Raw genomic sequence first — 16,841 nt, 5'->3', positions numbered from 1 at the left:
TTTCTTTTACATTGGGATTAATCTAGAGTTGCAATACCCTCCATTGACATCCCATTGATCCAAAATGCATTTAATAATTTGAATGTGAAATAACAGTAAATGGATGGATGGAGGGCAACGTCAGGCAACCACGCAGAAAGAGCAGATTATGATAAAAAGTGAAAAATCTTAAAATCAATATGACAAACTTTGTGAATTTTAACATATGTATATAATAAATCTGCTATATTTTAATGACTTCCATTAAAAATTGGGACACTGCATAATTACTGATACCGATGTCTTCCAAAAAAGGTCAAATAATGACGAATACATCGTCCAGACCGATATATTGCTCGGGCTCAGAGGAACACACAAGGACGGAACTCCAAGAAACATGCAGAGGACATGCATAGAGATGAGTGGAGAGGGTTCTGTCTTGTACTGAAGACCCCCTTTTGGCATGCTAATGACTTGAAACATTAAAGGTGGTGTAAGTGGTATTTGTTGTGGATTAAATAGCTCTATATTCTGATAGTAATCATTGAGGTGAGGAGAGGCGATGAGACCCCTACTTACTGAACAAACACTATAGCAGTGATTCAAATCACTGCTAGTTTTAACAGGAAAAGTAAAAAAAAGAAAAAACCCCACTTAATGTGAACAAGATGCAGAGATGATAACTTGCAATTAATCTGAACATATTCCTAGTAGACATAAACACAGACAGACATACAGTTGAATGTACTATCTATCTACCCCGCTGTCTGTCTGTGTCGCTGTTTTCAGTTTTATTTTTTCAAATCTGGAGCGTTAAATTAACTCTGACGGTCCTTTACAGGTCAGGCCTCTAGTTTGAGTGAGGCGACACACAGCTGTGGAGTCACTAAGAACCTACACACAAGAATACAGATTTTTAAAGCATTTCACAAATGCATGATGATACGTTGTAACTTGCAAGCTTGAAAACAATTAAAATAAAAAATAAAAGAATACTATATATACACCTGCATATCGTCGCTGTGGCGTGGAAACCTAGTAGGTCAAAACCCTTTTTTTTTAATATACGAAGAATAGCCGATCTACAAGCTCAAGATCAACTATTTTTCACTACTTTTGTTTGACACTCTTATGATGAATTAGGACATCAAATGATGAAAAAACACAATAAATTGAAATATGAAGATTCGACGTATCTGCCTGACTGCAACAATATACAGTATTATATATATATATATATATATTAAAAAAGGCGACCCAAAATGTGTCACAATGCACTAATGAATTTGTCAGAACTTGGTCAGTTTGGTCTCACAGTACCTTTGAAGTATTGTGTACTAGCGAAGTACTGTTTACTAGCAAAGTACTGTGTACTAGCAAAGTACTTTGTACTAGCAAAGTACTGTGTGCTAGTGAAGTACTGTTTACTAGCAAAGTACTGTGTATTAGCAAAGTACTTTGTACTAGCAAAGTACTGTGTACTAGCAAAGTACTGTGTACTAGCAAAGTACTTTGTACTAGCAAAGTACTGTGTACTAGCAAAGTACTGTGTACTAGCAAAGTACTGTGTGCTAGTGAAGTACTGTGGTACCGTCCAACTAGAGGCCCTGCAGGTTAAATGAACGCTCTGGATGGTTCAGGGTGTACACTAGCAGCCAGACGGTAGCAGAAGACAGGGACTGACTATGTGGTTTTTACAGGGCGGGGCAGGGCTGGGATGGTGGGCGCCGCCCGTCCCTCGCTGACCTGTGCGATGGTCTCCGGGTCCAGGGGCTTGCCGCCGCCGGTGCGGTGGTGGTGGAGGAGGTGGTGGTGGGGGTGGGGGTCGGAGAAGCCGGCGTACTGGCCCGAGGAGGTGGAGCGGCGGATCGGCGGGCTCTCCATCTTCTTCAGGGACTCGTGGCGGCTGATGTTGGTCAGGCTGCCGTGGCCGGGGGGCCGCGGCCGGCGCCGCTGCGCCTCGGGGCTGTCCATGATGGCGGTCAGGTGGTTGTTGCGCGTGCGCAGCATGTCTCGTGGGCTGAAGTGGCTCCCCAGCACCGGGGAGCCCATCTCGGGCGTGTGGCCCCCGTGCTGGGAGGAGGGGTGCACCATGCAGTGGACGTCGGTGGGGCGGGCCGGGGGCCGTCGCGACGGAGGGTCCGACCGCTTCCTCTGCCTGCTGCTGTGGGGAAGGGGAATCAGATTGATTCAGCACGTTTTCAACCACTCAAGCCCACTTAGTTGACTGCGTTGCCCCAGGGCTCTACACTAGGTGGTCCTCTAGTATTTTCCTCTTTGTCTTTGCTGAAAATAGCTGATCGGCTATTAAAAGTTAAAGTTAAGTTACACACAAATAACCCTTGATGGTAAAGAGTGCAGAGAGCAGTGGTCGGAGGCACAGCCACTTCAAATATTTTATAATTTAAAAAAAATACGTTTGCATTAAATTAACCATGGAAAGTACTCTTCTCATTACAACTACAGCCCTACTGATTTATTGGTATCGATATATGACTTTAGGATCATTCATGTGTTAAATATTAACACAAATAAATGACATAGAATTGGCTGCATTATGCCTTCTTATAATACCTAATCTGTATTGGTGGGGTGGACCAGATCTCAAAACGGTTGAGATGCACTGCTCTACAAGTTACAGTGAGTGTCTGCGATGGATCACAGCAGACAGACAGAGGTCTACACTGAGGACACATTTGGTCTCGCTGCAGAGAGCAACTTGGAGAAGATAAACAACTGCAGCTGCCGCTAATAACCCACAGGGGGAGCAGTCTGCATTCACAAGACCTGGTTCCCTTGGGGGGGACCAGGCTTAGGAAAGAAAAACAAGCAGGCAGGCTCCCTCACACATCAAACTATGAGCCTTCAGCCTCTCCATGTTCATGTATTACGTTCTTCTCTCTCTCTCCAAACAAGAGAAGCACTCACATATTGCATCAACTCAAATCCGTTACACTTGTAATGACAAGCAGCTGCTTCAATGACATTAGAATAAAATGCATGCCGTTTTCAACAAGATAATCATGCTGGCTGGCATCCCTTGGGGGAGCTTTTGTGTTGTTTACCAAACTTGCCATTATTGCCATGACACCCACCTGACAAGGGATTGTCTGACAAGTCCATTGCTGATTAAGAATACTGGGGGGGGAGAGAGGCAGATGATGGGCTACATAAAGGTTGTGATATGATGAATGATTCAGCAGTTCTGAGGCGTGTCTGAATAGAACAGTAGACACGAACGAGGAGAGTGGAAGAGATCATCCCAAATGGGAGAGATGGTCTCTGAATGTACAGTAAGTCGGGCAGGGATTATAGTGTGTTGCACGGGACTCCCGTTTCACCCAGTGACTGCCCCTCACGTCCTGCGGCAAAAACACAACGTTGTGTGCGTGATGCTCAGTCCTCGTCGGCTCACATCAGCTCGTCTTGTCAAGCTACACTAAGCTATCTACTGTAAAAATAGGTTTCATATCAATTGCATTTCAAAATACAAATTATTCCAGCCCTATCGCTTTGCAACTTGAACGGTCTGCCCTTGGCCAGAATGACATACGCACTGGAAATGTATTTACTTAATGTATTTTAATGTTAATAAATACATAAAATAGTTTCCGATTATGATTTGTAACATTCCACAATATCACTTTTGTTAACCAAAAAATTGTATTTGCACCATCTTTAACATCTCTACCATACATACAGGTTGGTTGAAATAACATTTATTGCTTAAAATAAGTCCCGCATTACAGCTTTAAGCTAGCTTAAAGTGGCCTGGGTGCAGTGATGGAGTAAGATTTTAGACAGATTGAAATGTTCCATCTGCTGGTGGAAGACATGCACAGAAAAACACCTACGTATTGCTCCTCACGCTGCGATTCATTAACATTTCAGCTGCACCTTTAGAAGGAAAGCGAACGAGTGAGTGAATGAGCAAGCGAGCATGCTTCCCCGAAAAGGATCTCATCGTGCATTTTGTCGAGAGCCTGTACCAGACATTTCAAGGTCGCTCAGCCCACTGCAAGGAATGAGAATGCAGCAATGAATTTGAAAAGAATAAAATATAAATCTTGGCACCCCACCAGCAGACTAAAGGTTCATTGCCAAAAGGGATATCTGTGACTGCATCCTCTCTGTGTGTTTTTTTATGTGAATGCGTGTGTGTGTGTGTGTGTGTGTGTGTGTGTGTGTGTGTGTGTGTGCACACGTTTATCTGTGTGGTTTCTAAAGCACTGTAAAATCAACTTTGAATACAATTTAGAGCATGATTCATGATGATGATTCATATGTACTCTATTTTCTAGAATCTAGAACAATGGGAAGGATGTACTTCTTTGTTGGCTAATCTGAAAGAGTGAATATGACAGGGTGGAGCACACACCAAAGTTTTGGTGTGCCGATCACACTGAAGAGATCAAGTTTAAAATATGAAGCGGTCGCACACTTGCCTCAATGTAATCCAAATGCATGTTTTGACAAATAAAACAACAACCAACATTGTCTTCATGGTTTTCATTCATATGCACTGAAAAACGTTGTCGCTTCTAATAAGTGGACATGGCAACACTGATCTGCTGCAATGTTTCTGTACTCGCACTAGGAAGCAGTTCTGCCTCATTTTATTCCTACACCTACTTTGATGCAAAGTATATTTGATATTGTATATCTGACAGTCTGTCTCCTTGTTATCCAACTTGGCTTCCCTTGTTCCTTTCTCTACAGTATATTCCTCCAAAACAATAAATGCCACCCACACCTTGCACACACCCTTGTGGGATGTGATCATTAAGTTGAAGTTCAAATATGTCATATGTGTAATTTGATCGACCATCTTTTCGTTAGATAAAGCTTTTACATTTATTTTATTATGAATTTAATATTAATTTGGGGGTCCTTGAAATGAAAAAGCTATGTCATGACTGACATATTAACCAACACTGTGGGAGACTTAACTCCCAGGTTAGTGCAACAGAGTGTGAAAAAAATAAAAGTGTGACTTGTTGTGACTCTGCCCTGAAAGAGAAGCTTGTGGTCTGAACCAACCTGCTGATGTACGCCTCGGAGATCCTGGTGTCACTGGGAGAGACGAGGTCTTTGCCCGAACATTTATCGTCTCCCGCGTGGCCACTGCTGGCCTCACTGTCGGCCTTCTGACTCAGTGTGTCTGAGAAGCTGTCATCTCTGGGATATGAGAGAGACAGACGGAGAGAGAGAGAAAGAGAGAGAGAGAGAGAAAGGGAAAGAGAGACAGCAAGAGAGAGAGACAGCAAGAATAAGAAAAACAGGGAAAAAAGCGAATCAGAGCATATTTCATTCTAGCCGCATGTCTCAGATGACAGTGCTTGATATCATAGTTTCCTGTGGCGTCAGCAACTCTGCTCTCCTCCAAGGTCCCAACAGAGACCGATGAGTCATACCGGCACAGTAACATCCCCAGACTTAATTCAACCCGTAAAGAAGGTCCATTTGGTTTCAGAGTTAATGGTGGCTGCACGATTATGACTCAAATTAAATGATAATCCCAATTATTCTGCTGAATATTCTAATCATGCATTTTAAATGGGATGTAAGTGATGTTTTTTTTCTTCTCTTTAATTAAAAAGTTAAAGCTCGATATTCCGATAGCAATCATTGTAGAGTGTTTGTTCAGCAACTCTCCACCTCTCTCTCTCACTCTCCCGAGCTCTTTAGTAAACAGAAAATACATTTCCGATGTAAGCTATTTTTAAACTGTTTGCCTATGATAATCCAATGAAAGAATGTACTGTATAAGAACAACTATTCAGATCATAGTTTTCTCTCCCCCACCTGCAGTATAGACAGTTTCAGAAGTCTGTACTAAATCTAATCTAACAACTAAGATCTTCTCCTATGGGGGTCCTTGGCACCACATCTTGTCAAATAGCCTAATGCGTATCAATTTGGGGGTCCTTGACATGTGATAATGTTCGAGAACCCGTGCGCTAAGGGACACTCGTCCCCCTGCTCTTTCATTAGCTACCAAAACACCCCATCAGCAGTGCCCCGCCGCGTGTGAATTATTGATGGAGGACCTGACAGGACAGCTGTATACGACATGCGGCAGGGAGAGCAGGAGTAAGAGAGGGAGGGAAGGAGGGAGGACATTCTAAATGGTGCATCTTGCCGGCCGGCTACTAAACGACAGGAGCAATTGTGTGCTCCCCTTTCTAACTAGACAGCCGATCCGCTCCATTAGCCGGTGGTGGTTGCCAGGGCAGAGGGTACGCTCACAGGGGCTGTCATGGTCCCTATAGTGGCGATGGTGACAGTGACAGAATGGCTGGCTAAGGACCCTAGCCCATTCTGGGCAGGAACCCCTTTTGGTGTTTTAAGCATTATGTTATACTTTAGCTATTGAAAAATAGCAGATCTACAAGCTCATAGTGCGGCACCAAGTGCCGCGCTATGAACTTGCAGGTCTGCTATTTTTGAAAAATCATGAAAAGGTGCCTCAAATCTTTGAATATATATTGTTACAGAGGGGGGGTCCCTGGAACTACATATTTTCAGATGGGGGTCAGAGGCCAAATACATGTATTGTTTTAGGTCCTTGGCATGAAAATGTTTGAGAACCGCTAACATAGAAACATGGGTTTTTGAGAAAACTGTCCGGATTTAGAAGGCATTTGGAGAATCGTCCTCAGGTCTAAATGGGCTAGAGATGGAGGAGGCTCCAGGGCAGAGCAGGGCCAATAGAACCTAAAGCCCCCGCCGCACACAACCCCTGGATCCTTTTTGTTTAGAGCTCGGCTGAGGGCAGACTTTTGGGTCTGATTTTGATCCAGGTTTTTGGAGTGCCCTAGAGGTAGACCACCTATTACCAATGTTTTGACCGATATTGTGAAAAAAACAAAGGGTATAAGTTAAACTTCAATATGAAAATTTAAGTTTGATTGTATATTAATTATACAATCAAACAAATAAATAAAATAAGAAATACACAAAAACTAAACCTTATTAAATGCAATGCATTGTGAGCTTGTAGATCATCCATTTCCAATTTTTTTTTTTTTCATATAGGCACATGATGTATTGGACAACATACAGTACGATGCCAGATACAGATCTGTGATTGGCCAATATTGGCCGATAAAATAGACCAATCGCTATATCGCTCATTAATCATAGATTATTCTTGTATTCGATTTAAATAATTCATTTACATATTACTCGATCATGAATGAAACGCATTAATACTCACATATCTTGTACCACAATGTACTGATGAGGCACCAGGCCGTCGATGCCGTTGTGACGTCCCTCCCACCAGTCATCAGACGCACGCTGGTACAGCAGCAGGGAGGCGCCCTTCTTGAAGGACAGCTCGCGGGCGGATCGGCCCACATAATCGAACTTGGCGATGGCTTCGATGGGCTCGCCCTCTGTCAAGGGAAAGATGTGGATTATTAACACTTTTTGTGAAAGGGAATTCTTCAGAATAAAAGGTGCTAGAATGCCAAGCAGATGAGGCAGAATTTACTCTGAAAAGCTTTCAGAGTTCCATTTCCCGGGAGGTGAAATCTTCCATTACTACCTCGCACTAATAATGCTGATCTCTCTTTAGAAGCGTTAACATGGTTAACAGATGACCACGTGAAGCGTGACGACATTTTCAATTATGTCACAAAATGACATGCAACTAGAAAAAGTGCCCTTCTGGGCACAGGTCTCCACCAGGATAGGAATGTAGGACATTGCAGCTTGCCTTCATCTGGTGGTTGGATAAAAGGGCAACAAAAGTAAATTAGAGGTTAAAACACTTTTCGGCCAGTTATAGCACCACCTTGAGGCTGAGTTGAAATTGTTCATGTGGCATTTTGTCCTCGGCCTAGTGGGAATGTGGGTGCACAATTTCACGGAAATCACGCGATGTGTTCATGATTTGCAGCATTTTGTTTGAAACTGAGCACTCCTGTGAACTTTGGAAGCCAATCTTAACCAATCAGGATGGAGTCTGAGAAATCTGAAAGACCGGTTTCGTTGAATGGCTCTAGAGAGACTGTGTACCAATTTGCGTGATGTTTGGACAAAATCTGTAGGTGTACTGTGCAAAAACTTGTTTTGCACAAAGCGGCCTCCTGGTGGCGCTATAACAGGCCGTTCTGGAAAGTTTGGGGCAGAGGTTCATCGTTGGCATCCAGGGAGTGTGTGTGCAAAATTTGGCATCGACCGGGTTAACGGTGGCCGAGATTAGCTGCTCACTGACACACACACACACACACGGACGGACGGACGGACGGACACACACACACGGACGGACGGAGTGCAAAACATACTCTCCCCCCATGCCTTCGGCCTGGTGGAGACAATAACATGATAATCCTGGGTGCTCCAGTGCACCCTGAAACCTCGCTCATATGATTATGATCAGAGAACCACTACTGAGGGCACTGCTGTGAAACATCTACTACAATTCACCAAATCTCTGTATGTGTCATGCTGTGATTGGCGTAACTCGGAACTTGTGTGTCTTGACCTGAAGATGATCCACAACAGGATTGAAACATCAGCTAAATAAAGAAGTTGTATACCTGCTTTGGCGTGCAGGCTCTACACCTTCGACACCAGTCGATGTGCATTACTTAAGTTCCCTTTCTTTTGTCTCATACACTCTCGACTCTCACACCTCGGGTTGGAAGGTGTGCACTGCAGGATCAACCGTTTCCGTGAACCGACAAGCCATGCATATCTATACACACTACAGTGTAGTGTGTATAGATATGCATGGCTTGTCGGCTGTTGTGTAGTGACTACACAACAGAGAAGATGTAAAAAAATAACAGAACAGTCAGAGATCGTATCACAAATAACTTTTGTTTAATTGAAAAAGTTACCCTACGTGACCTTAAGTTATTGTAGTGTGTGTGTGCATGCACGTGGCACATGCACATGAGCATCAGTTAGTTATTTTGGTATCCAGCCCCCACAGCAGCAGACGGGCACAGGGCCACTGCAGGACCCCCAGGGCTTTGGGACAGATATTTATAGACGCTGGCGAGGGGGAGATCTATACGTGGCAGTCCCCCATACGGATCACTGGACAGGACTGATTGTGCTTCACACAGACCAGTGGTGGACACTCTACTCAACCCCAGCAGGGTTGATTTGGGCACATTTTATAGTTATAGTATGTAGAATAGTTTTAGGTACATTTTTGTCACCTGGAATGTTTTAGTGTTAGTTTAGGTTTAGTCAAGTAAATATCATAAGATTTTAGTCGACTAAATCTACAGTTGATTTAGTCGACTAAAATGTATTTTGGCGGGCCTTGATGCTGTCGTAATGACCAAGTGTAAAATGACTTATACTGGATCACTACTAGTCCCTTCCTAACATTTTAGTGTAGTCTTTATTTTGTCTTAGTTTTAGTCATCATAGCTTCGTTTTCATTTAGTTTTCGTCAGTGAAAAAAGGTAGTCGCCAAACACTGACCCCCAGTAGTCAAAGTATAGCGTATCTGCTGTAGCGTATCTGCTGTCGGGCAGAAACCTCTTATTTATTGGTCTAATTTGGTACATGAATGCCCTACTACTTTATCATACTACAGTGTGTCATTTCTTAATTAGAATCCTGAAAAGTAACAGTTTCTTTTACATAATGAGGTTTCCGAAACTTGCTTAATTGTGAAAAATCACACCTGTGTGAACTGAGCGGTGCAACTATACATTTATTGTTATAGTTACTGTACTCTACTGTGCTCTGTACTGTATTGTAGTGTACTTTGCGGGGGTCCCGGAACATCCAGACCCACAGGAACCTGCCCAGGGTGCCGGCCTGGTTCCGGCGAGCCGCCCTGCGTCCGAAACGGTCAAAAAATTACGGAGTTACCATGTGGGGGTCCCCGGGGGGTCCGCCCTACGTCCGAAACGGTCGAGAAATGACAGAGTTACCATGTGGGGGTCCCCGGAACATCCAGACCCCCAGGTGTACTCTGTCTCCACTTTACTCTGTGCTGTACTGTGCTGGCCACTTTACGTGTTGCAGCTTTCCGTGCTCGGACATACAGACAGAGACATACATACGGACATACTGACAAACTGACATACGGACGGACAGACATAGGTCCGTAATGGAGCGGAGGCACCGCTCAAAAATCCTTTTGCATACCTACTGAGACGGACAGGTGCGTCAGAGTAATGAACTTGAAGAGCAAAAAGGGGGGAGTCATGCACACGGTCTTCACTTACAAATATTTATTACCCTATTGACCTGAATTCTTTCCCAATGGAAATATCCTAAAAAAACGGGTCCGTATGATACAAGTGTACTTATACAATGTATAATGCGTTTGATAAATTAGAGCACTTCTCCATGTGTCATTATAATAACTGAGTAAGTGAATAAGTGATGGAAATTATAATAATATACTGTTCTGCAAAGCTTAAATAATGCATTATTACCAGTAATTCATAAACTTTATATATGTTATTATATTGTTAATATGTTGTCATACATACACACAACTTGTAAATGCTTTCAAAAATATGTATGTGATATTGTTAAACTAAATGTTGTGTAGAGTGTTGGCACTGTTGGTTCAGCTCTTTAATAAACAGGTGGATTACAAATTTCAGCCAATCATTGATCAGCTTACATTTTATAGTGTTCCAGTTCCACAAGATCAATAATATGAAAATAGTATAACAAGACCTTGCAGATCTGCTATTTATGGAATGTATTTTTTTTTAATTATTATTTAAAGATCTTCTCCCGCAACAATAATACGCCAAAATCCTTTTAAAATTGGTTAAAAGCTTCCATTTACGTCAGTGTCTTGGTTGGAAATGACAAAACCAAAAGACAAATAGCAACTCTGTTGCTTTTGCTTTGCTACTGCAGCAACGAGAGACCTCTCCGTTACTAGACACAAAACCAGCCACATTTCCAAACCAAATGTGTACTGTATGTGTGCAGGCAGCGTGAGGAAGACTCGCCTGATGCTAAAAATAGACTATTTTATTCCGCACACATTCTCCAGCCCCGCCCGCCACCCCTCACAGACACCCCCCCTTCCTCCCTCCCAGGATACATTAAGTTAGACAGGGATCCCTGGACACACACATGCACACACAGAACCTTTTCCCGGCATCTATGAATAACATGCGAGTGTGAAAAGCCATGATATACAGTATCTCTCCCAGATTCCCAGATGACCAAAGCAGCCACGTGAAGGAAGAAATAAAATAATAAAAAAACTACAGGGTGATGCAGACCAGAGAAGCAGTGAATGCATTCCTCTCTTAAGCCTGTTGTCACCATGATTACATAATCACCTGATCACATACTATTGAAAACAGCTGGATTAAAAAATATATAGTTTTGGACATAATGTTTTTTTTACACCCGACAGTGCTTCTCCGTCCCTCTACAGCAGCCCCTACCTGACAACTGGCAGGCTAGATGAGATGTGGCTAAATCTAACGTGACGGGCAAGAATTTATTCCATCCAGTCTGAATTAATTGGTCGGCATGCGACAGCAGACACTCTGTTAATATGGGTCACGATGTCACAATCAATACAGGATGTCTTTCCGTCTCTCCTTTCTGCTCTGCCTTTCTCATGCCCTCTTCTCTGTGTCTGTCTGTCTATGTATCTATCCATACCCATTACCCATCTATACATCCATCCATCCATATATCCATCATCTCTGACAAACTCTTGCAAAGAATCAGAGAGGGAGAGAAACAGAACTGGTACACCCAGTGTAAGATGTCTTAAGCTTAAAGCTGCAATCAGTGACGTTTAGGTCATACCTGCATGGGATTCCACCCTTGGTCATCCAAGAGTCAACCCACCGGTAGGTAACTTACTAGAGTCTAAATGTCTCAAAGGAAGAGTAGGCAGATCACCTCCAACCACAGCAGATCTGATAGTAGTTATACTGTATTAACATCTACTGTACCATACAGATTCTTCTCACTAAAATCCCTCTCAGGGATCTCTGAACCCCCACAACAGTGCGCTTCAGCCCAGACATCGGTGTTGGACACATGAGCAGAGCAGAGGAGAAACTAACAACCTTCCGTACGGTAAGTCCGCCCTAATCGGTCCAATCCAACATAGATCTTTTACTACCAGGCCATTCAGCCATACCGCCGCAGAGCTAAGTGAGATGAAAATCAATGTCCCAGTCAGTTCACCCCTGACCCGGCAGCATTTGGATCAGAATCGACATATCGACACAGAGCGGGAGGGGAAAATTAGCTTCATCTCATGACAGACTGCCACGACTGGAGCTGACTTATATCTGGCCTCAATTAGCTCAATTTAATGAGCATGGCCACGGATGTCCAACCTCTCAAATGTTGTTTCATTCAGTCACTCAAACCATCCTTTCTGTTTTCTTCACACACCTGCCAAGGATATGCGCACAAACACGCACTGCTATTCTACAAACATCTGGTGAAGCAGTGTTGCCCAGAGGACATTCAGAGAAGATCAGGGGGTGCTGGAAGCAATATTTTTGAAAGGGGGGCACTCAGTGGCTGTTGTGGGGTTTAAGATTTGACAGTAGAACCATTAATAAGAATGCTTCTTGTTCTTGTTTTGTACCTGCACCAAATTAGCACCTTTTGATTGCTGCTTGTGATAAATAATGACCCAGGCACTGCAGGCAGTTAGTCTGATGTTCCACAATATAATTGTAGGTGATGTTTAACAGTAAAATAATCCAGAGTGATTTAAAGGAAGCAAGGTCAACACAGAGACAGGTAGAGCCTTAGTAATCTAGGATCATAGGTCAACACAGAGACAGGTAGAGCCTTAGTAATCTAGGATCATAGGTCAACACAGAGACAGGTAGAGCCTTAGTAATCTAGGACCATAGGTCAACACAGAGACAGGTAGAGCCTTAGTAATCTAGGATCATAGGTCAACACAGAGACAGGTAGAGCCTTAGTAATCTAGGATCATAGGTCAACACAGAGACAGGTAGAGCCTTAGTAATCTAGGATCATAGGTCAACACAGAGACAGGTAGAGCCTTAGTAATCTAGGATCATAGGTCAACACAGAGACAGGTAGAGCCTTAGTAATCTAGGATCATAGGTCAACACAGAGACAGGTAGAGCCTTAGTAATCTAGGACCATAGGTCAACACAGAGACAGGTAGAGCCTTAGTAATCTAGGATCATAGGTCAACACAGAGACAGGTAGAGCCTTAGTAATCTAGGATCATAGGTCAACACAGAGACAGGTAGAGCCTTAGTAATCTAGGATCATAGGTCAACACAGAGACAGGTAGAGCCTTAGTAATCTAGGATCATAGGTCAACACAGAGACAGGTAGAGCCTTAGTAATCTAGGATCATAGGTCAACACAGAGACGGGTAGAGCCTTAGTAATCTAGGATCATAGGTCAACACAGAGACAGGTAGAGCCTTAGTAATCTAGGATCATAGGTCAACACAGAGACAGGTAGAGCCTTAGTAATCTAGGATCATAGGTCAACACAGACAGGTAGAGCCTTAGTAATCTAGGATCATAGGTCAACACAGAGACAGGTAGAGCCTTAGTAATCTAGGATCATAGGTCAACACAGAGACAGGTAGAGCCTTAGTAATCTAGGATCATAGGTCAACACAGAGACAGGTAGAGCCTTAGTAATCTAGGATCATAGGTCAACACAGAGACAGGTAGAGCCTTAGTAATCTAGGATCATAGGTCAACACAGAGACAGGTAGAGCCTTAGTAATCTAGGATCATAGGTCAACACAGAGACAGGTAGAGCCTTAGTAATCTAGGATCATAGGTCAACACAGAGACAGGTAGAGCCTTAGTAATCTAGGATCATAGGTCAACACAGAGACAGGTAGAGCCTTAGTAATCTATGATCATAGGTCAACACAGAGACAGGTAGAGCCTTAGTAATCTAGGATCATAGGTCAACACAGAGACAGGTAGAGCCTTTATAGTAATCTAGGATCATAGGTCAACACAGAGACAGGTAGAGCCTTAGTAATCTAGGATCATAGGTCAACACAGAGACAGGTAGAGCCTTAGTAATCTAGGACCATAGGTCAACACAGAGACAGGTAGAGCCTTAGTAATCTATGATCATAGGTCAACACAGAGACAGTGTAGACTCTACACTGTCTCTGTGTTGACCTATGATCCTAGATTACTAAGGCTCTACACTGTAGAGCCTTAGTAATCTAGGATCATAGGTCAACACAGAGAGACAGGTAGAGCTTTAGTAATCTAGGATCATAGGTCAACACAGAGAGACAGGTAGAGCCTTAGTAATCTAGGATCATAGGTCAACACCAGGGGGGCAGTCAGCCAGATATTTCGTGAAGCCTCATTTGAAATCGGTAGTTCATATAATGGCCTGTTGTGGCGCTGGACTGGACCCAAAAAGCCCCATAGCTCCATAGAGGCCCATGTATTTTGGCCCAACTTCACCTAGACTGTATTACCTTAATAAACATGGTCATGAATACTTTCTTCTTCCAGTCACTAGTTTAAAGTCTCATTTCTAATGTCATAATATTCTTTTTGGAAAATTATGGTCCCATTAATTAAAAAAATGACCATAAAGAAAAAAAAACATCGCGTATGTTCTGAGGGGCGTGGCTACCGTTACAGTCTATGATCGGGATTCCCCTCCCACTCGAGTCAAAATAAAAACCAACGGAGAAGAAGGGGGGAAGTCCCGCCTCGTTGTCTGGGCAGCCAATGGCCAGCTGGTCCAAAACGGAGCCAGCCAATGGCCAGCTGGTACCAAACGGATCTAGAAAGATGGCGACTTACAGTGCAGGAATAACAGGCTTCATTTTACGTCCATGTTAGACCCGGCGAACACTTTGTCCATATTTTTTACAGTCTATGGTCAACACAGAGACAGGTAGAGCCTTAGTAATCTAGGATCATAGGTCAACACAGAGAGACAGGTAGAGCCTTAGTAATCTAGGATCATAGGTCAACACAGAGACAGGTAGAGCCTTAGTAATCTAGGATCATAGGTCAACACAGAGACAGGTAGAGCCTTAGTAATCTAGGACCATAGGTCAACACAGAGACAGGTAGAGCCTTAGTAATCTAGGATCATAGGTCAACACAGAGACAGGTAGAGCCTTAGTAATCTAGGATCATAGGTCAACACAGAGACAGGTAGAGCCTTAGTAATCTAGGATCATAGGTCAACACAGAGACAGGTAGAGCCTTAGTAATCTAGGATCATAGGTCAACACAGAGAGACAGGTAGAGCCTTAGTAATCTAGGATCATAGGTCAACACAGAGACAGGTAGAGCCTTAGTAATCTATGATCATAGGTCAACACAGAGACAGGTAGAGCCTTAGTAATCTAGGATCATAGGTCAACACAGAGAGACAGGTAGAGCCTTAGTAATCTAGGATCATAGGTCAACACAGAGACAGGTAGAGCCTTAGTAATCTAGGATCATAGGTCAACACAGAGACAGGTAGAGCCTTAGTAATCTAGGATCATAGGTCAACACAGAGACAGGTAGAGCCTTAGTAATCTAGGATCATAGGTCAACACAGAGACAGGTAGAGCCTTAGTAATCTAGGATCATAGGTCAACACAGAGACAGGTAGAGCCTTAGAAATCTAGGATCATAGGTCAACCAAGAACCTAGCATCAGTCTAAACGTCATAATGTCAAAAAGCATCAAAACTATCGAAACTATAAGATGCCAGGGAAACAAATGAACCTAACATCTGTCTGAATAACATCTAAAATAAAATGTAACCGATAAGGTATGTGTTTGTTGTCATTGTCCTTTTATCAATAAAAATGGTCGAAACCTGCAGTTCTAGCTGCAATGAAGAGTTTGTCCCACAGTTTGGGACCCCCCAGAAGGGAGAAGAGTCTGGGACGATGTTTTAGGTTAGCTAATCTGAGTGAGCAGGAGTCGTCGTAGGATTGGATGAGGCTTTTATAGGTATAGGGGTGCCATACATTTGATTGCTTTGGGAGCCAATGGGGGAGTGCAGAAGGGGGGAGACATGTGACAACTCCGGCTGGTTGAAGACCAAGCATGCTTCAGCATTCTGGATCACTTGTAGGGGCTTACAGTACGTGCACATGCTTTTAATATTTTAAGGCTATACAATTATTTATTGTTTTTGCCCCTGGAAAGTAGTAGGCTAATAATCACATTGTCCATTTAATGTCAAATCTGTTATTTGGCATTTAGTAAGATGTTTTCTAAATGATAAGCAACACAATGATAAACAAATATACATGTTCACTTTCTCTCTTTCTCTCAAAAAGAGGTAGAGTAGAGATGGAGATAAAATGGGCTTCCCAAAGAGACAGGTCAGTTTAGAGGTAGAGTAGAGATGGAGATAAAAGCGTAAAGTTCTAATGGGCTTCCCAAAGAGACAGGTCAGTTTCAGGGCTGCGGTCGGAGATGGATGGTACACTTTAACAGAAGTACTAATGACATCCAAGCCTTCAGAGGATAATGAGAGGGAAACACAACAACAACATTAGCTAAGTCATTATAGATGCAAACAAAGGGACTGGCAACCACGCCAGTGGAAGATCAACTTTAAGTTCCAGCATCTCGCGTCCAAATGAGATCATGAAGGTTTTAATAACAACCAATGACAATAGCCTGACCACATTTAACAGATCCCACAGGGAGGGGCTTGATCAGTAAAGCCTGAGTCATACAGAGCTGCACACCGAAAATACTAAAATAGCTGATCTGCAAGCTCAAAGTGGTTCGTACTGTGACACGTGAGTGAGTTTGTAGATCGGCTATTTTTTGGTGTGTAAAGCAACATATAACTCAGGCTTAAAGCCATCCTCCTACCAATCTGGGAGTGAGATGTTTAAAGTGTTTAAACTGTTCTTCATTTAACTGGGGGCAGCC

At 43.1% G+C, this 16,841-nt stretch overlaps 1 protein-coding gene across 6 annotated transcripts in view; it reads right to left on the bottom strand.

Annotated features, from left to right (window-relative positions):
• srgap1a (SLIT-ROBO Rho GTPase activating protein 1a) overlaps window positions 1-16,841 on the bottom strand; it is a 118,642-nt gene that overhangs the window by 3,603 nt on the left and 98,198 nt on the right. For 2 of the 6 annotated variants that reach the window (XM_083763972.1, XM_083763974.1), the window contains exons 19-21: window positions 7,199-7,379; window positions 5,020-5,157; window positions 1,726-2,140 (exon numbers count right to left, since the gene is read on the bottom strand). In XM_083763972.1, the coding sequence (XP_083620098.1) occupies window positions 1,726-2,140; window positions 5,020-5,157; window positions 7,199-7,379 (734 nt within the window). Of the gene's footprint in view, window positions 1-1,663; window positions 2,144-5,019; window positions 5,158-7,198; window positions 7,380-16,841 lie in introns of all 6 variants that reach the window. The other 4 variants (XM_083763971.1, XM_083763973.1, XM_083763975.1 and 1 more) reach the window with 3 other exon arrangements.

This window comes from Protomyctophum parallelum (assembly GCF_964188405.1).
Source record: "Protomyctophum parallelum genome assembly, chromosome: 4".
Lineage (NCBI taxonomy): Eukaryota > Metazoa > Chordata > Actinopteri > Myctophiformes > Myctophidae > Protomyctophum > Protomyctophum parallelum.
Note: the sequence above shows the minus strand (reverse complement) of the source record. Positions and strands in the feature narration are given on the sequence as shown.